The sequence below is a fragment of the Amphiura filiformis genome, chromosome 17 (genome assembly GCF_039555335.1).
Source record: "Amphiura filiformis chromosome 17, Afil_fr2py, whole genome shotgun sequence".
Classification (NCBI taxonomy): domain Eukaryota; kingdom Metazoa; phylum Echinodermata; class Ophiuroidea; order Amphilepidida; family Amphiuridae; genus Amphiura; species Amphiura filiformis.
In genome coordinates, this window is record NC_092644.1 from 44601672 (window position 1) to 44620317 (window position 18646).

The 18646-nt window shown below is 35.4% G+C and overlaps 2 protein-coding genes across 3 annotated transcripts in view; both read left to right on the forward strand.

The window, feature by feature from the left end:
* LOC140137857 (neuronal acetylcholine receptor subunit beta-4-like) overlaps window positions 1-5925 on the forward strand; it is a 62022-nt gene extending 56097 nt beyond the window's left edge. Inside the window, exons 5-9 of one of the 2 annotated variants that reach the window (XM_072159657.1) lie at window positions 192-413; window positions 1754-1868; window positions 3864-4290; window positions 5258-5367; window positions 5660-5925. In XM_072159657.1, coding sequence (XP_072015758.1) covers window positions 192-413; window positions 1754-1868; window positions 3864-4290; window positions 5258-5367; window positions 5660-5767 — 982 coding nt within the window. In that variant the 3' untranslated portion in view covers window positions 5768-5925. The remainder of the gene's footprint in view (window positions 1-191; window positions 414-1753; window positions 1869-3863; window positions 4291-5257; window positions 5368-5659) is intronic. The other variant, XM_072159656.1, reaches the window with a different exon arrangement.
* Window positions 5926-6538: 613 nt separating this feature from the next.
* LOC140138448 (E3 ubiquitin-protein ligase TRIM45-like) lies at window positions 6539-8606 on the forward strand. Its single transcript, XM_072160340.1, has one exon. The coding sequence runs from the start codon at window positions 6753-6755 to the stop codon at window positions 8436-8438; it is 1686 nt and encodes a 561-aa protein (XP_072016441.1). The 5' UTR covers window positions 6539-6752; the 3' UTR covers window positions 8439-8606.
* The last annotated feature ends 10040 nt before the right edge of the window (window positions 8607-18646 follow it).

Consider the following 18646-nt stretch of genomic DNA (forward strand, 5'->3'; position numbering starts at 1 on the left):
AGTAGTAGTAGTAGTAGTAGTAGTAGTAGTAGTAGTAGTAGTAGTAGTAGTAGTAAGTAGTAATTATTATTATTATTATTATTATTATTATTATTATTATTATTATTATTATTATTATTATTATTATTATTATTATTATTATTATTATTGTTATTATAAACATTATTTTTATTATCATTACACTACGTTAGAGCCAATCGGAAAGTGGCTATTCCACTACTTGATGAGTTTTCACGTGTTCTTGTTGGATATGATGGCGTTATTCTGTATGATTCGGCGGAAACAATATCATCTCTGTGCTCCGTTGATGTGGCTAACTTTCCGTTTGATCGACAGAATTGTTCACTACATTTCACCAATTTAGCCGATTCCATAGAGCTTGTCACCTTAAAACCAGTTCCCAAACTACATGGGTGAGTACATACTGCAGTTACTGTCCGTTTTCCTATACACAATACACAGTGCTCTTACCATTGACGCGTAACCTCTACAAATAGCGTACGTTAGAAGTATGGGTAATTGCCTAGTTAACGTCGCTGTGTGAAAAATAACCGGCCAATATTAAAAGTACTCTTCTAAAATTCTAGAAAATATAGTTTTGTAACATGTCCTAAATTTTTAGCTAATTTAGATGTTTGGAAATATTCGTATTTTGGTGTTTTAGTGTATGTTATAGGTAATAGTACATTGCCTAGTTAACGTCGCTGTGTGAAAAATAACCGGCCAATATTAAAAGAACTCTTCTAAAATTCTAGAAAATATAGTTTTGTAACATGTCCTAAATTTTTAGCTAATTTAGATGCTTGGAAATATTCGTACTTTTGGTGTTTTAGGAAGGATATGTAAAAACAGATAACACCAAAAATATGAAGAAATTATTTCCAAACCGTGTTAAGTCTGCAAACCACCATGCTTCTCATTTTCAAGAACGCTGGTTAACAATAAGCAGAGTATTGTATCATTTCGTAAACAAAAGCCCACACAGAATTGTTCTCTAGCGTTCGCTTTATAATCGTTCACCCAACTGAAACTATAATACCAGCTCATTGCTCCATTGTACATGTAAAGCAGAAACATATGTTGTGTGTATTTAACCAGAGAAGATATGATATAATCGGTTGAGCTGTTTTCAATGAGTGTTATCTTGGTTTAATAGCTTTTAATGGGATTTAAATCCTGCAAAGGTCGTGGTGAATTCTACTGTAGACATGACTGCATCATGAAGCGTGAATACGGCACATTGGCCTAACGGTTAGGGTGTTCGACAACTTTGACTCATGGTCACATGGATATGGGTTCGAATCACATCAGCACCAAAGTGTTGGTTCCTTGGCCCACAGTATTTTGCTTGTCCCACACTCCACTTAGTGTAAATGGGGAGTTATTATATTTCGACATCACACTCATAGACAGTTAATATTTGTATACTCCCGTTGCACGGGCATAGATAAGAGGACGGAGAATACTATACACAACAAATATATGCCCCGTTGTACGGGCATAGATACAAATTATGATCTATTATATGACACCAAAAACTTATCAGCAATGAAAAAAAAATCGGCGGGGGGCTGTCGATTGGGGGTCACGGACCTTTAATACCAAAATAACGCATACATATCACGTCCTATTATTATTATGCTCTTCTTGAGCCATTTTTTTTATCTTCCAATATTGTTATTATCAAAACCAAGCAGCATACAAAAATAGATTACCGTGGTACAACTTCTTGAGCCTTTTGTTCTTCATATAGGTATCAATATGATAAAACTCAATGGAAGCTGGTCAACCTAACAGGAATATCAAGCATCGTTAAGGATCCATTTTACCTATCTGGAGATTTGTTTTTCAGTTATATACATTTTGAGGTCAGTAAATAGAAAATTTGTACAATAATATAAATGTTAATTATTCCAAATAGGACTAGCAATTTTGTTGGCTATTCATTCGATCAATATTTGGCCTATTAACATTTGTATAACTAGAAATAGAAGTTTGTCATAATTGCGTTCTCATATAATGACGTCAAAAGGCATAATAAGTATACTATTAATAAACAGAAAGGAAGAGGCTCGTTGCTATGTACAGTTTGCGACATTAACAAGTTAGATGTGTAAAAATGGCTTAGTACCCTCGTCCTACCAGGCAAAAGATGGTTACAACCCCCTTAATAGTTCACTCATGTAGGACAATCCTCTGTGCTAATTTTAACCATGTTAACGGTAAGGATCAAGCTTAAGGGTACACGAGGTAGTAACTTTGATGTTCATTCTACAAATCATATACAGACTTGACATTTAATATGGAATATTTTTCGCAAAGTTCCAAGACTGGTCTGGACGGAGTCTGCATAGACCGCACAGGCTAAATATTAATTGGACTGTGTCGGGAGATGGTGTAAAATAATTGTTTGATAGAAAATGTGCTTTCGATATGTTTACATTTATGGTGCTCATAATGTAGCAAATTTGCCTAAAATGGCGGATTTAGGGAGGCTGAATTTGAGCTTTGTGGTGGACACAATTTCGGATTTTATGCAACGTGGTTCTGTTATTATCAAATTTATAGAAGTTTGAGGTGATATTTCTTAAACTTCGTCACCAACTGGCATTCATCACAGCTGAAATACACTTACAATGTACCAAGCCCCCGGTACCAAGTTTTTGAACAGGAGAGGAGCTTAAAATAGGGCTCTCAAAAGCTGTACGTACTCAGAAAGTTTGAATGGCACCCTGGGGTCAAATGTTATAAACTTACGCAAAAACAACTGTGCGGATTCCTGGTTGTCCAATGAACTCACAATGTGTCTTTGTGTACAGTAAGTTTATAACATTTGGCCCCAGGGGACCATTCAAATTTTCTGAGTGCATACCACTTTATAGAGCCATATTTTGTAAAGCTCCTCCCACTTTCAAAACTGGTAGATCACAGGTGCATTTCAGTTCTGACGAACACTTATTGGTATTTAGGTTCATTAAAATCGCCTCCAACCTCAATAAATTTGATAATATCAGAATAACGTTGTTCAAATTTTGAAAATTTACCTCCACAAAGTTCAAATTCAGTCTCCTTAAATCCGCCATTTTAGGCTAATTTACTACATTATGAGCGCCATAATGTAAACTAATGGAAAGCACTTTTTCTGTCAAACAATTATTTTACACCATCTCCCGACATACCCCAATTAATATTTAGCCCATGCCGTTTATGCAGACCTCTACCAGACCAGTCTGGGAAGTTTTGCGAAAAAGTATTCCATATTAAATGTCAAGTCTTTGAAAACTTGCTTGATCTATTGTTGTTAATGAGATATGTAGGTTTCAGAAAAGCGTTGCTGTTTCAGCACTCTTTACAACATAACGCAAGAACCATAGGAACTACAAAAGTATATCTGTGATATTTGAATTCTTTTGCACACTCACTATGAAATGACCAATGCAAATTTTGCCCAATCTCACTACCTTTATTAAGATGCTGAGAACTACCAGTTTAAAATAGTTGCTAACCTTAACTCGGGTAAAGAGTATGCAATGAAGTCGAAGGTCACCCATATGATATTACAAAGTGATCTGATGAAAATGATATTGATAGTATGGGCATAGTCATTTTCGTTTATTCTAATGCAAAATCCCGATTATAGACGAATCCAATTTCACGCATTCCTACACCTCGATGGCAGCCAATGGATCAATCCCGCCTGAAATGATGCGGCCTTGGCGGGGAATTTAAACTGCATTCCATCACCCGTGTTACACGTAGACAGATTTTTTCGGGGATTCAATTAGTCATATTTAATCGATTCCTTTCTAATCCTAGTATAATCAAGTACTTTTTTCTGTTTTCTTGACTTTATCTAACCATAGATAATTCTTCGCCGACTTCCAGTTTACCACCTCACAAATTCGGCATTGCCTTCAACTATTCTCACATTATTGGCCTTCACAGTGTTCCTGATGCCTCCAGAGTGCAGTGAGAAAATCTCGTTGGGTGTTTCTATACTCTTGGGCCTCACTGTATTCCAATTAGTGGTTTCTAATACTCTCCCTGAAACAGGTTTCGGTGGCCAACCAATTTTAGGGATCTACTTGACGATGAACTTCACCGTAGTTGCAATAACATTATTTTGCACGACGTTATCTATGAGCGTGTATTCCCAGCCTGGTCCTGTGAAAAATAGATTGATGAGAAAACTGTTTCTGAAACTTTTACCAGCTGTTTTGCTTGTAAGACAACCGAGAGCAGATGGGATTGAAAGGGAAATGAAGTCTTCTTTGGTAATAGCGGAAACAGGTATGTTTACTCAAGTCATTAATCTAAACATTTTTTGCATACTTATCTAACAATAATCATGATAAAAATGCTCTAAATTTAAAACCAGAAACAAAATCATATACGAAACTAACCCTGTTGTTATTAATTACAAATTAAATTCGAGAACATTTGATCAGCCTTAAAGAGCATTTAGGGATATTACTGTGACTGCTACCATATCCTTGCGTATCTTCACCCATGGGTCGTCGCCATATCGAAACCAGTGCATAAGGGTGCCGGTATACGATGCAAGAGCCAACCGTTCAAACGGTTCCATTTCGTTGTCTGTAAAATTTGTTATCATAGACAAAATAGCCTGGTGTTGAGACAAAGTTCCAGAATTTCAGAGTAATGACATTACGCAATTCAGTGTATGACCGTGGATGCGGTGACTTATGAAAAAACAAACTCTAGCGAAGCGTATGTACCAGCATAGGAGAGCGCGATAGCACTAGTTGCGGAGACTGTTTACTCGCGCTTACAGCACTAATCAATCGTTTGACAATAAAGAGGTTAAAATATTAGATCGCGAAAGCAGATGGTTTGAGAGATGAGTCAAGCAAGCTATTTATGTCAAGCGAAAAGAGCCTTCACTTAACAAGGGAGGCGGGCTACGTCACAACTTGGCGGGGGCCTAACTGTTCAGCTATCAAGAAGATCCCTCAGAGGTTCGGCTATCTTCGATCTGTGACACAACATCCACTTTAACATGTCAACGAACTTCTCCCACTTTAACATCAGTTGGCCTGATGATGCACCCGAGATAGGATTGCCACTCATCAGATTATAATCTCAAATTCAAAGTTATGTTCATGAATATTCAAAATATGTGATGTACATGTTGAATTGTATTTTAATTTTCAAATTAAGTATTATAAACCATGTAAACGGTATAGAGATCTCAGCGATGTGTTATTCATAGATTTTGGAATTTTATGCATATTAGAGATTGGTGCAGAGGAGGGAGACCAAGATAACATCAGCAGAGAAAATCAGGAAGCCATTAAGAGTTTACCATCTGATCAAATCAACATTCACAATGATTACAAACTATGGGTAGGTATCTATTAGGGAAGAATAGTTCAAACCAACCCAAAATGTTACAATTAAACTATAGACAATATATAAACGAAATACAGGCCGATGGGCAACCCAACTAGTACATAAATACTTGTGTACTTTATAGGTATTATACCATGTTTTACAAATCATAATTTACATTAATTGTAAGTTGTAGGCTTAATATTTTTGAGGCGCATTTTTTTACTTTAATATCGGCAATGCAATGGCTTTAAATGTATTTTGATGATAATAATGGAATTTTTTTCTTCTTATTTATTTTTTGCAGCGCCAAGAACGCTGGGTAATAACCGTGGTTTTAGACCGGATCTTCTTTATAATGACGTCAACTGTATATACATTAACAATCATTGTTTTAGTTTCAAGGATATTTTAATCTTATACACAAGTTAAATGATAGATTATTGATGCATTATCTTTCTTAGAAAACGATAAAATGATTATTTGTCCAAAGGGTCGTATTTTAAATTATAATTGTTTTATTAATATTATTGATTCATGATGAACATTATAATGACAAAATGTTTCTTAGACTATTAGCAGTTTCGGTAAACCTACGTCAAGTTGTAGCCATGCAATCACAATTAATGTGCAATCTGTTTCTAACTAATAATTAAAAAAAAACTAAGAAATCAAACAAATTTAAAGTGATGAAAAAATCTCACTTTTTTCCTCACAAAGTAATAAGAAACATAACGAAGGGAAAAAATTATAAAGTGTTAAAAAAACCTCACTTTTTCCATCACAAAATAATATGAAACATAAAAACATTGTAAAGTGAGGAAAAAAGTGAGGATTTTTTTTCTCATTTTTAACTTCCCCTAAATCGTGCCTTAGCTGAAAATAATTGTAAAAGCCGGTTTATGTATACGAGAAACAGATTCAAACGCCTTGTCACTTATGTAGCCCTCCAAGCACTGCCGCATGCATGTCGGTGTGTGATCTGATAATTTATTTTGAACACTTATAATTGTTGTAAAAGTCATGTATTGTAATAGTTACATGTGATTCGCATGTTTCCAAAAGTCATGTTGCGCATATGTTTAATAATAGAATATTTGTCAAAGTATCAAAGTAGTATTACTTTATAAACTCGAATGTTTTGTTTTTATGGTTATGCGTCTGCCCCGGGTGCGTCTGTAATGTGGTAATGTGTTTTATGGTTATGTGCGCCCTTAATGTCTACCGAAAGCTCGTCTCTCGTAACCTTTGATACGGAAATAAATTGCTCTTTGACCAAGGATTGGTATAGTCTAGTTATGTTTGCACTACTCGCGTTTGTATAATATTGTGTGACTAAATATATAGTTAAAATCCCCGGGTAAAATCGCTAGTTTGTTGAAACAAATAAGGAAATAACAATGGTAGCTGCATCACGTCCAGAAGGCAGAAGCAAGGAGGATTTTGTGGATGAATTTTTAACGTGTTCCATTTGTGCTGAACCATTTGACAGTGTGAGTGGAGATCATGATCATCAAGCAAAATGTTTGCCTTGCCTCCATACCTATTGCAAGGCGTGTCTACAAAGCATTGCCGGTAAGAAGTCAACGTTTGACTGTCCAAAATGTCGCAAACTGATCACCTTACCAGGGGGGACTGTCGACAGTCTTCCAAATAACTTTCTTGTGGAAAATTTAATGGAATACCAGAATATCTTCAATCTGGAAGTGTCGTGCGGAAATTGTGATAAAGGTGGACCAGCTTTGACGTTTTGTAACGATTGCGGTTGTTTTCAGTGTCAGCGCTGTACAGATACTCATCAAGAAATTCGCTCCATGCGACATCATCAGATGGTACCTATAGAACAATTACGAGCAAAGAAAAGCAACCCCATGATACAACAGTTACAACATTGCAAGAAACACCCTAAACAAGAGCTAACTTTGTACTGTAAGAATGATAATTGCAAACTTCCTGTGTGTGCATCGTGTGGGCTCGTTGATCACAGAACCCATGAACTTATTCATTTCGATGCCGCCATTGATGAAATAATAACAGCTATGCGTCAGTCATCTGATATAGTAAATAAAAGGAATTCATATTTGGTCAAAAAGCGAGTAGAAATCGAATCACTACAGAAAACTATCGCAGGTAGCTTTGCAAAGATAGAAAATGATTTGCATCAATCTGAACAGAACCTTATTGACTTGATTAAAGAAAGGTACTCCAAAGCTCATCGTGACTTAAAAGACTTGCTTGATGAAGCAAGTAACAAGCTGGATACAAACATTGTGTCCCTAGACTTTCTCGCAGCCCAAATGAGTAGTGCGTGTGAGTTTGCTAACCAGGCATGCGATATAAGCCATCCCACACAGCTTCTGACCTCGCAAAACCAAATAATGGAAAGACTGAATGAACTAGAAAAAGCAGAACTCCCTAACACTACTGCATCAGATAATACTGACTTTGAGTTCACTGAGAAGCACCATTCAGCTATGACACAGATCAAAGAATCACTGCAAGATGTGTGTGATATTAGATGGAATGCAAAGGTTGATCCACAGCAATGTACTGTTCAGTTAGGTCTTGCAAGTGAACAGGAAGGCTACTGGAAGAAAGCCATTGTTCAAACTGTCGATAGCAATGGACATAAGATGGCACTAGCTGGTGCTAATGTGGAAGTCCTTCAAGATGGAGCACCACCATATATAGTGCAGGATAACAACGATGGTACATACACATTTAACTATAATCAGGTGTGTGAATTACTACTCCGTGTTAAGGTAAATGGGATTGAAATAAAAGAAAGCCCAGTTTGTCTCCATGCTATCAAGCCACAGATTGACCCACATCAATGTACCATTCAACTAGGACTGTATGCTGATAATGGATACAAGAACGCCAGTGTTCAAACTGTAGATCGTTATGGACATAATATTGCCATTGGTGGTGCCAACATAAAGGCTGAAGGAAACCAACATGGACTAGTTGACAACAAAGATGGCACTTACACAATAAGATACAATCCATTTAATCGCGGCTCGCTACATGTTAAGATCAATGGAAATGAAATGAAGGGAAGTCCATTCGTAGTTTATGGGAAATAATAGAACTAGAGCTTAGCCTCAAGAACCCCAAAACACAAAACGTTTTCGACATCATTCGCAAAAGGTTAGAAAAGGTTGCCAGAAAACGTTTAAATGTCGGGTTATATAAAGGACATAATAAAGGAAATAAAACGTTTTCATAACATTTTAAAACATTTGTTGATAACCTACTGCAAATATTCTAACATAAATGTTATTTAAATGTTAACAAAATATTTGGCACAAAATATTTGCAAAAAGTATTTTACAACATCATTTTGAATACATTTTAAAAATATTGGTGTAGTGTGTTTTCATACAAAACGTTTCAAGACGTTTCCATGTCCTTGATCATGTTTATATAACCCGACATTTATTAATGTTATTAAAACGTTTTTATCTAAACCATAACCCAAAATATAACCTAATTAAAGCGTTTTAAAAACATTTTTTTTGCTGGGAAGCACTCTCGTAGTTTTTCAGCAACATCAGGTTGTGGCTAATTTTGCTGAGCTTGGTTAAAGTAATAATGTATGATTTCCATCAAACTTAAATTCTGTTATTCCTCACTCAAAATGCATGAAATGGCATGAAGAATTTGATGGTACTAGTATTGATGTAAATGATGATTATGACAAATGTATTAATATTTTTAAAAACTTATATGATGAGTGTCTTCCTCTTACGAAATACACTCCAATTAGGAGGAAGGACCCATTATCCCCATGGATAACAAAAGGATTATTAAAGAGTATAAATGTTAAAAACAAACTGTATAAAGAATACAAGAGGTGTCCTAATGAGAGAAAGTTCACCAAATTTAAAGAATACAGAAATAAATTGCATACCTTGGTAAGGAAATCTAAGAGAAATTATTATGATGATAAGTTTCTGAAGGCGAAAGACAATATTAAAAAACTTGGACAACTATTAATAGTATACTAGGTCGAAAAAAGGTCTCTAAAGTTCAGTCATGCTTCAAAAACTGCTCAAACGATATAACGACTGACCCCAAAACCATAGCTAATAAAATTAATGTTTTTTTTGTTAATATTGGACCAGAACTTGCGTCTGATATAAAACATTATGGTAAATATTTCTATGACTATTTAGAGAATCCAGAACAAAACAGCCTATACTTATCTCCTGTACTAGAGGAAGAAATTATCAAAATCATCAACCAATTTGATCAATCAAAAAGTCCTGGCTATGATGACATTGGAAATTTTATTATAAAGAAGGTTGCAAAGGAAGTTAGTACACCTCTTGCTATGATTATAAACTTATCAATAACCACTGGTATAGTCCCTGATCATTTAAAGATTGCAAAGGTAAAACCCATTTATAAAAAAGAAGACCCAGAATTATATTCAAATTATCGACCTGTGTCAATTCTTCCGTGTTTTTCCAAAATTTTGGAAAGAGTTATTTTTAATAGATGTGTCAATTATATGGATAAAAACAATATGCTAAATGACAAACAATTTGGTTTTTAGAAAAAAAACATTCAACTGGTATGGCTATTACTGAACTTGTTGACAAAATAAACAGTGCAGTAGAAAGCTCCAAAACTACAGTTGGTATTTATCTAGATTTGTCAAAAGCATTTGACACGATATACCATCATATATTACTTTATAAGTTGGAACATTATGGCTTCAGAGGAATTGTACTTGATTGGTTTAGAAGCTATTTGTCAAATAGGAAACAATTTGTTAATTACTCATAGCTCCGAACTCAAAGAAATAAGGTGCGGTGTTCCTCAAGGGTCAATATTGGGGCCGTTGTTATTTATCGTGTACATCAATGATATTATTTATACTTCATCAATTTTGGATTTCGTACTTTTTGCGGACGACACTACTATCCTTTTTTCACATAAACATATTAACTCCAAAGTAAATCTGATCAATTCCGAATTAAGGGAAGTTACAAATTGGGTTCGAGCTAATAAGCTCTCGCTGAATGCGAGCAAAACAAACTATATGGTACTTGGAACTCAACACCAAACAAATAGACAATTTGAAGCACTAAATATTGAACTGGATGGAACAAGCTTAACAAGAGTAAATAAAACCAAATTTCTTGGAGTTCAAATTGATGAAAACTTAACATGGAAGGACCAAATAAGGGGAGTTTCAATGACAATATCCAGAAATATTGGAATTAATAATAAACTAAAACATTTTGTACCAAGACATGTATTGTATACCCTTTATTGTACACTTGTTCTACCATATGTAAACTATGGCATTATAGCGTGGGGAAACGCATGTAAAACACATTTGGATCGAATTTTTAAACTTCAAAAACGTGCTGTTAGGAATATATGTAAAACTAGTTTTAGGCACCATAGCAGACCATTATTCATTGATCTAAATATATTGAATGTATATGAATCTTATAAATTGGAACTTGGTGTACTTGTGTACAAACATATTAATGATGACTTGCCAAACATATTTAAGGAATACTTTTGTAAAAGACATGAAATTCATAGCCACTAAACTAGGAAAAACGATGATTATGATATTCAGAAAAGAAAAACAAACTTTGCGAGTAAAGGTGTCAGGACATCAGGGCCTTCCCTTTGGAATGACCTTCCTCTCGAATTAAAAAATGCTATGAATGTTAAAACTTTCAGAAATCAATTTAAGAAATATTTATTGAATCAAACTTGGTTGTAATTTCATGTACATTTAGAGCGATTAATGTCTTAATTTATCTACAAATTTTGTATGCTAATTCTATATTTATACATTAATGCTTATGTCATTTCAATGATGTTATATTCATTGTGGTGACATAAACATTATTTAAATCATGTTTGTTTATATTATGTCTTAGGGGATGATCACTTCTGGCCTTCTGATCATATCCTCCATGTCATTTTACTCGTCTTTTTTTTGTCTTTTTGTGGTTTTTATATATTCTTGCTTGTTGTTCAATGTTGTTGTTAATGTAGACGATGTGGAAAATAAAGACTTATTATTATTATTATATATGCTGAAATAATATTAGTAATAACTGTCAGGAAATGGTTCTGTCCAATTTAAGCCGAAATAAGCCACTTTTAACGTGTAAAATTTAAAATGAAACGCCGACTAGCATATAAAAATGTTGACCTTTCGTATTGAAGATATACTTGAAGTTTCCCAAAAGGTCTAATATTTTTAGATCTTTTACTTACTTTTGTGAAAGAAAAATGCTCCTCTGCTTGTCTATTTCGCTCAGTAATATTACCCAATCATAAGAATATGCTGAAATATGTATTTCGTAAATGGAGAAAGAACGCTGTTTAGATTCTTTTCTAAGTAGATTTGAGAAATTAATAAATCGGATATATCTCATCGAAGTAAATAGCCTAGTGCTATCGCTTTTAATCTGATCTTCTGATTCGGCTCAGGACACGTTCTCTCTTTCTAATATATCTCTCCTTGTCTCTTTCTCATCTTCTATTCTCTGATTTTTATGGTGTCCATATTTTCATTTTACACACCGATTTTGAGAAATAATATAAAAAATTGGGTATTTTTAATATCACTAGTTGCAAAACAAAGACGGTAAAGAAAATTACATACGTTTTACACCCGCTTTACGCAAAAGTGTTATTAAGGCGTGGAGTATGGGCAAACTTGAAGTACAGGTATCTGGAGAGGGGAAGCAACGAGTTACCCCAAATCACAGTGGCAGGTAGTCACTGGGCCGCTTAGTGCGAATATGTATTTAATTTGGAAGATTCGTGTTTGTTTTAAATTTTGAGGTGTTTTCCAAAAATTGATATTTTGGTGATATTTCAAAAAAGCGACATGCCAAAGACAACTCTTTGGGCACATAATTTGTTATTGTTTATTGCAGTTCTTTTCCACATACCTACGTTACCATTTGCTTTGATGATTTACTAATTTTATATATTTTATGACTGCAATTTGGCGTTTTCAATGCGTTTTAAGCTTATCATGAAATTAACGCGAATATATTGTCACGCTCCTTTTAGAATTTTACCTGATCGTCGGCTTTTGCAGGCAACAGAATGAAGATTGGCTCACGATACATGTCGTATTCCTCTATGTGGGTCACTTGATGATAAAATTACATTGAATTCCTTGTAACAACATACAAATTTGCGTCTGGAGACCGGGTCTGGAACTGATTTTGGAACAGCTATAGACTTCAGCGCTGCATCAAATCTCATAAAAAGGCCACGACTGACGAGTATGTTTTTGTTTCCCGCACGAAAGCTTGCGTCAACGTCTATACTATACTTCTTTGGAAACGTTGTTCTTCCTCGCTGGGTTCTTCAGTGCTCAGTTTCGTGAACGACAGCCAATTGTTGCCTTGTGAAATTGGAGCTCTTCTGCCTCCACCACGCATTTCATTCCGTAGGTCTATACAATCAAAGCACAAGACATATTGTATTCTCACTGACAGCAAAGATCAGGATCAGCTAACAACCCCTCGGACTATAAAAACTGATCATTGCGATGGGCAAGTGAGAAAACAGTCGCTCACAGAAATAAATAAATCGGCTATTACTGACCACGTTGCCCAAAACAACCGTATGTCATAGGCTGGGAAAACGCTAATATCAGAACAAGGGAGACTAACAGAAACAAAAGACATGGCAATTTTAATCAGGCGACGAGGACGAAATACCATGAACAGTCTATGGGAGCTATTTCCGGCCAGCTTCTAGCGCCGCCAACGGCAGGAACTTTAGGAAAGAAGCAGCAAGAGCGAAATGAATTTGATAGTATGAATTCCCATCAAACAGTTAACACTACAAATTTTTCTGATGTAGGCGTAATCTCCTCATCTTTATCAATGACCTGGTCATGGTGACTGATGCCACCTTGGTGCATGAGGTTGTCTTCGGTGAATACACTGGTACAAGTGCTCTGGGCGTTCACAGGGCCGTTCCTAGGGATTTTCCGCCCTAGGCAAAGTCTCTCCCTGCCGCCCCACTAAAAAAGTGTTAAAGTCATAATGTACGATCTTTTTTCAGAATTTACCTTTACTTTTTTCAAAACCGATTTTTTGGCATATTTGTAATACTTACACATGTTCTAACTTAAATATATGAGCAAACTGTCAAATTCGCCCTATTTGTAGTAAAACGGGACGATTTTCTGTTGGTCCGACATAAAGTCATAATTTTTTTAGATTATGACTTTATGTCGGCCACGATCGCAAACCGTAGTCTCCTACAAAACTAGCTTGGTTACGCTCCCTCCACATGTGGAGGGAGCGTAACCAAACTGGCCGTGTACGGAGACTAACTCTGAGGCCGCACTCGCTGTCCTAATCCAAATAGTGCGAGATGTTTCGATTGATAGAGGTGAAGTTTATGATTGTTGTTTCTTTGCAAATTCCCAATGTTTTTCGCGTCCAAATGTATTGGGAACTTTCATAATGATTGCATATTATCATTTTAGAAGAAAAAAAGAAAAATCTAAAAATTTAAAAAGATCGTACATTAAGGCTTTAAGGGGGTTACCCCTTGAAAACTCATCAGTTTTTACCTATTGTATATACTGCCCACGACCGTTTTCCTCAGTTTTGTCGATTTCTTTTTGACATTGGATGGATGGGGTTGGAAAAATATTCTTGAAGTATAGTGAATTCAGCACATTTTGCCGACATTATAAGTTCGTGGTATAAATGTGCGCGAAGTGAGGCAAAATTTTTGCCATTTTGAAGCAAATCTGTTGAAATCTGGTGCCAAAATTGTGGGACTAAAATGGCCAAATATGAGGTTAATTTGTCATACAGACGTCAACATTGGGGGGAGGGGGGATGATTGTATGGCCCATCCCCCTGGCAAAATATTGGGGGAATTTATTCCCCCCTCTCCCCCGGGATCTACGCCTATGGTTTTCCTTCTTTTCAGTATTTTTTATCCCACTTTCTGTTCTTCTTCGACACTTATAGTAGAGGGGCGAGTAGAAATCCGTAGAATTTTGATGATTAGAAGATGCCACCTATCTAGATTTGTTCTACACACGTCTAGGAACAGGAAAATCTTTGTTGCCAATTTTGGAGATACTGCAGAGGGTGGCCATCTTGGATTTCAAAATGGCCGCCATTTTTTTACTATATTTTGCCCTATATCTCAGCTTGTGAGCAGCAAACAAGGTTAAAAATGGTGGCAATACCCATGCTTGTGATACCAAGGATTTCACAAAAGCCATTCACTTACCCAGCAAACACAAAAACGTTTTAAAAACGTTTTAAATAAGTTATATTTTGGCTTTTGGTTTAGGTAAAAACGTTTTAATAACATTAAAATGTCGGGTTATATAAAGGTCATGATAACGTTTTAAAACGTTTTGTATAAAAACACACTACAACAATATTTTTAAATGTTTTCAAAAAATGTTATTGTAAACTATTTTAGCAAACATTTTTGCCAAATATTGTGTCAATACTTAAATAACATTATGTTAAAATGTTTGAACCCAGCAAACACCGAAATGTTCTTAAAATGTTTTTTTCAAAACCTTTTAATAACATTTAAATGTCGGGTTATATAAAGGTCATGAAAACGTTTTTAAAACGTTATTGAAAATATTTTGGGCAAACATGTTTCGCAAAATATTTTTGCAACCCCAAATAACATTCTGTTTAGAATGTTTTGTATCAAGTTTTCAAGAATGTTTTTGGAATGTTATTAAAACGTTTTTATACCCTTTATATAACCCGTCATTTAAACGTTTTCTGTAAAACATTTTTGTTTGTTGAGCAGTAGATTATTAAAAAATGTTTTGTAAGGTTATGAAAACGTTTTATACTCTAAATATACCATTTATATAACCCGACATTTAAACGTTTTCTGACAACCTTTTATAACCTTTTGCGAATGATGTCGAAAACGTTTTGTGTTTGCTGGGTAGACACTTGTCGGAAGCAAATAAACGTGAACTGAAAACGGGCAAATTTTATACGTTTAGAAAATAAAACCGCAGCAATTATTTTAACCGCATTTTACTGGTACATAAATCGTGGAATGATTTGGTGGTACACTAGCTACTGCATAAATGGTATAGCGTTTCTCTCACACCTGCGCGCGATATTTTGCGTTTGGGCGAGAATGGGCGAGAATTCGACGGAAGAACCGACTGAAACCTTCAGTCTTCAGTTGGGTTGTGATGCAATACACTTCCGGTATTGATGACAATCGGCGAGGAAACTTACAATCTTCTCAGAAAAGATCCAACGAGTGGTACATAGTGCAGTTACGCCCACGGCAAATTCACCGTGACCTTTCCAGCCATAAACCCGCTTATTGAAGATTAAACCGATATATGCAGTACTAAACCATTATATAGTAATCTATTGTCCAATGCAAATGTATTACCACCTGATAATATTAATCCAATGAGCGACCGAATTGTCCGCTACGGACGACTAATCCAATCGATAATGACGCTATTGACATGTTCGAGCGGAGCTCCACTGACCGAGTTTTGGGGTATTTTCACTGAAAGGCAGCTGTTTGCTGTCATTTACTCATCAAGGCGGACCACCGTTATTATAAGGACTATGCCAATTATTTAAAGATTGACATGTAGAGAATAAGCCATACTTGATTGACAGAAAGTACTAAATTTGTACCTATGACGGTTTTATGACACCAATCTTCCAAATATGACCAAGCCAGGGCTGCCCGGTGAAGCAAAATGTACATTGGAATAACACGGCGAGTTTGGATAGATGGTAGGATTTCTTTTTTAATAAAAATGTATGTTCCCCGTTATTAAAGCTGGTACCGGGTTGAAGATTCAGATATTTGGAAAAGAATAAGTAATTGAAACATAGAGCAAGTACTAAAATCATAGCTTTTATACTTTTTGATATATGATGCTAACTAGTTCATCCCCTATAGCTACAACACAGCGCTACCAGTAGGGTTCAATTGCCTATTGTGAGTGCCCCTATGTTGTGTGCATACATGTAGTTAACAATAACTGCATGATGATAAAGATGATGCAGAGGTCTCCAAATCACATCTATTATTAATCTCTCTATCAGGACTGAAGTGTTTCCAAGTGAAATGAAAATTACCAAGGTCAAACCATTATATAAAAAGAATAGCAGGTTGGAAGTAGGCAACTACAGACCAGTTAGTATTTTGTCTGTGGCCTCCAAAATTTTGGAGAAAGCAGTGTTTGTACAATTTAACAAGTATCTCACGGAAAATAACATCTTATTTAAATTTCAGTCAGGTTTTAGAGGTAAATATTCCACAGACACATGTCTTATCTATCTTCAAGATCATATCAGAAACCAAATCAGTGCTGGTCTGTTTACTGGATTGGTGCTTCTTGACATCCAGAAAGCATTCGACAGTGTTAATCACTCTATTTTATGTCATAAGCTAACTGCTCTGAGAATGAACTCCACTAAATGGTTTGAGTCATATCTGAATTGCAGATCTCAGATTGTTAATGTTAATGGCTCAGACACCAACTCTATATGGCTTTAACATGTGGAGTTCCACAGGGGAGTATCTTGGGTCCCATTTTGTTCCTTTGTTACGTGAACGACATGCCCAACTGTGTATAAAATCTGGAAAGCTGTAACAAATGGCTCATTGATAATAAACTGTCTCTCCACATGGGTAAAACAGAACTCATTCTTTTTGGAACAAAACGTAAATTGAAGAGTTCGCAAAATTATACCATTGAGTGTGAAGGGCAAACAATTCATGCTACTCCCTCAGTTAAATACTTAGGTCTTACTATTGACCAGTGCTTGAATGGTGAAGAAATGGGTCTTGGTGTCATAAAAAAGTAAATTCTAGACTCAAATTTCTTTACAGACAGGCAAAGTTTCTTGATCAAAATATCAAGAAAATGTTATGCTCTGCTCTTGTACTTTGTTTGTATGATTATTCTATTTCTTCTTGGCATGCTGGCACACATAAGCAGATGAGTAAAAGCCTACAAATTGCTCAAAACAAAGTTATCAGATTCATTTTAAATAAGAATTGCATATGTCATATTACAGAAGATGATTTTAAAGATCTTAATTTCTTTAACATACAAAGTAGGGCAAAACAACTCAGGTTGAACCATGTTTTTGATATTTTTAATGAAGTTGGCCCAGACTATCTTAGTTCAAATTTTACCAGAGTTTCAAACGTGCACCAATACCTAACCAGAAACAGTGCTCAAAATTTTCGTGTTCCAAAATCCACTACCATCACTTCTGGCTCTTTTTTATTATAATGCCATTCAGGATTGGGCCAACTTACCAAGTGCAATCAAATCAATTTCTGATAAACCAAGTTTCAAAAAGTCTGTAAAAACTCATCTTTTTAACCAAATTTAGTTTCTAATGATTTTAATCATGTTTAAATACTTTTTTATTTTTAATATTCACTTGTATATATATATTTGTATGTTTTTGTTTTTATTTATACCTTTTTGCCCTTCTATGTATAAAGGACCCCTTCAGAAATAAGCCTTTGGGCTATCTTGTGATATCTCCTTGCATTGTTTTTATGTGTGTTATTATTATGTTATCTATTTTAAAGCATTTTATATCTATTTATCTTGTATTGTTGTATCATTGTATGTGCATTGTGCAATATCGAGATACCGAATAAAATCAAATCAAACCAAATCAAATCAAATCAAAAGCGGAAGATGACTTCTGAAAGCTTCTGAGCTAGGCGAACTTGAGAAACAGAGGTCAATTGACTTTAAGTTAAAACATCCCGGGTTTTTATGGCCTCCGGAAGGTTCACAAGGACACCGTCCCCTTTGGTCCTATTATGAGCAGTATCGGCTCGGCTACTTATAATATCGCCAAGTATTTGGCCAGAGTTTTGAGTCCTGTGGTTGGCCTATCGTACCACCATATTCTGAACTCTAAGGATTCTTCGGAAACAATCCAAGGCCTAGTGTTAGCACCCGATGAGACTACAACATCGTTTGATGTTACCGCCCTCTTTACGAACATTCCACCTAAGATACAAGATACAAGATACAAGATATTTTATTTTCCCATAATTCACATGAAATCACACAAGTAAATATTTTAAAAAACAAAGGCAATATCAAACAAACGAATTATGGAGGGGATGACCAGAAGGCCAGTAAGGCCAGAGGAAGTCACCCCCCTTAACAAAGAAATGTATATATCTTACGGAAATGTTTCAATGATTTTGCCGTTTTTATTGAATTTGGCAATGAATTCCATAATATAGGACCAGCAGTACGAAT

Coding starts and splice junctions, on each gene's coding strand:
- LOC140138448 (XM_072160340.1), top strand. CDS start 6,753: ATGGTAGCTGCATCACGTCCAGAAGGCAGAAGCAAGGAGGATTTTGTG.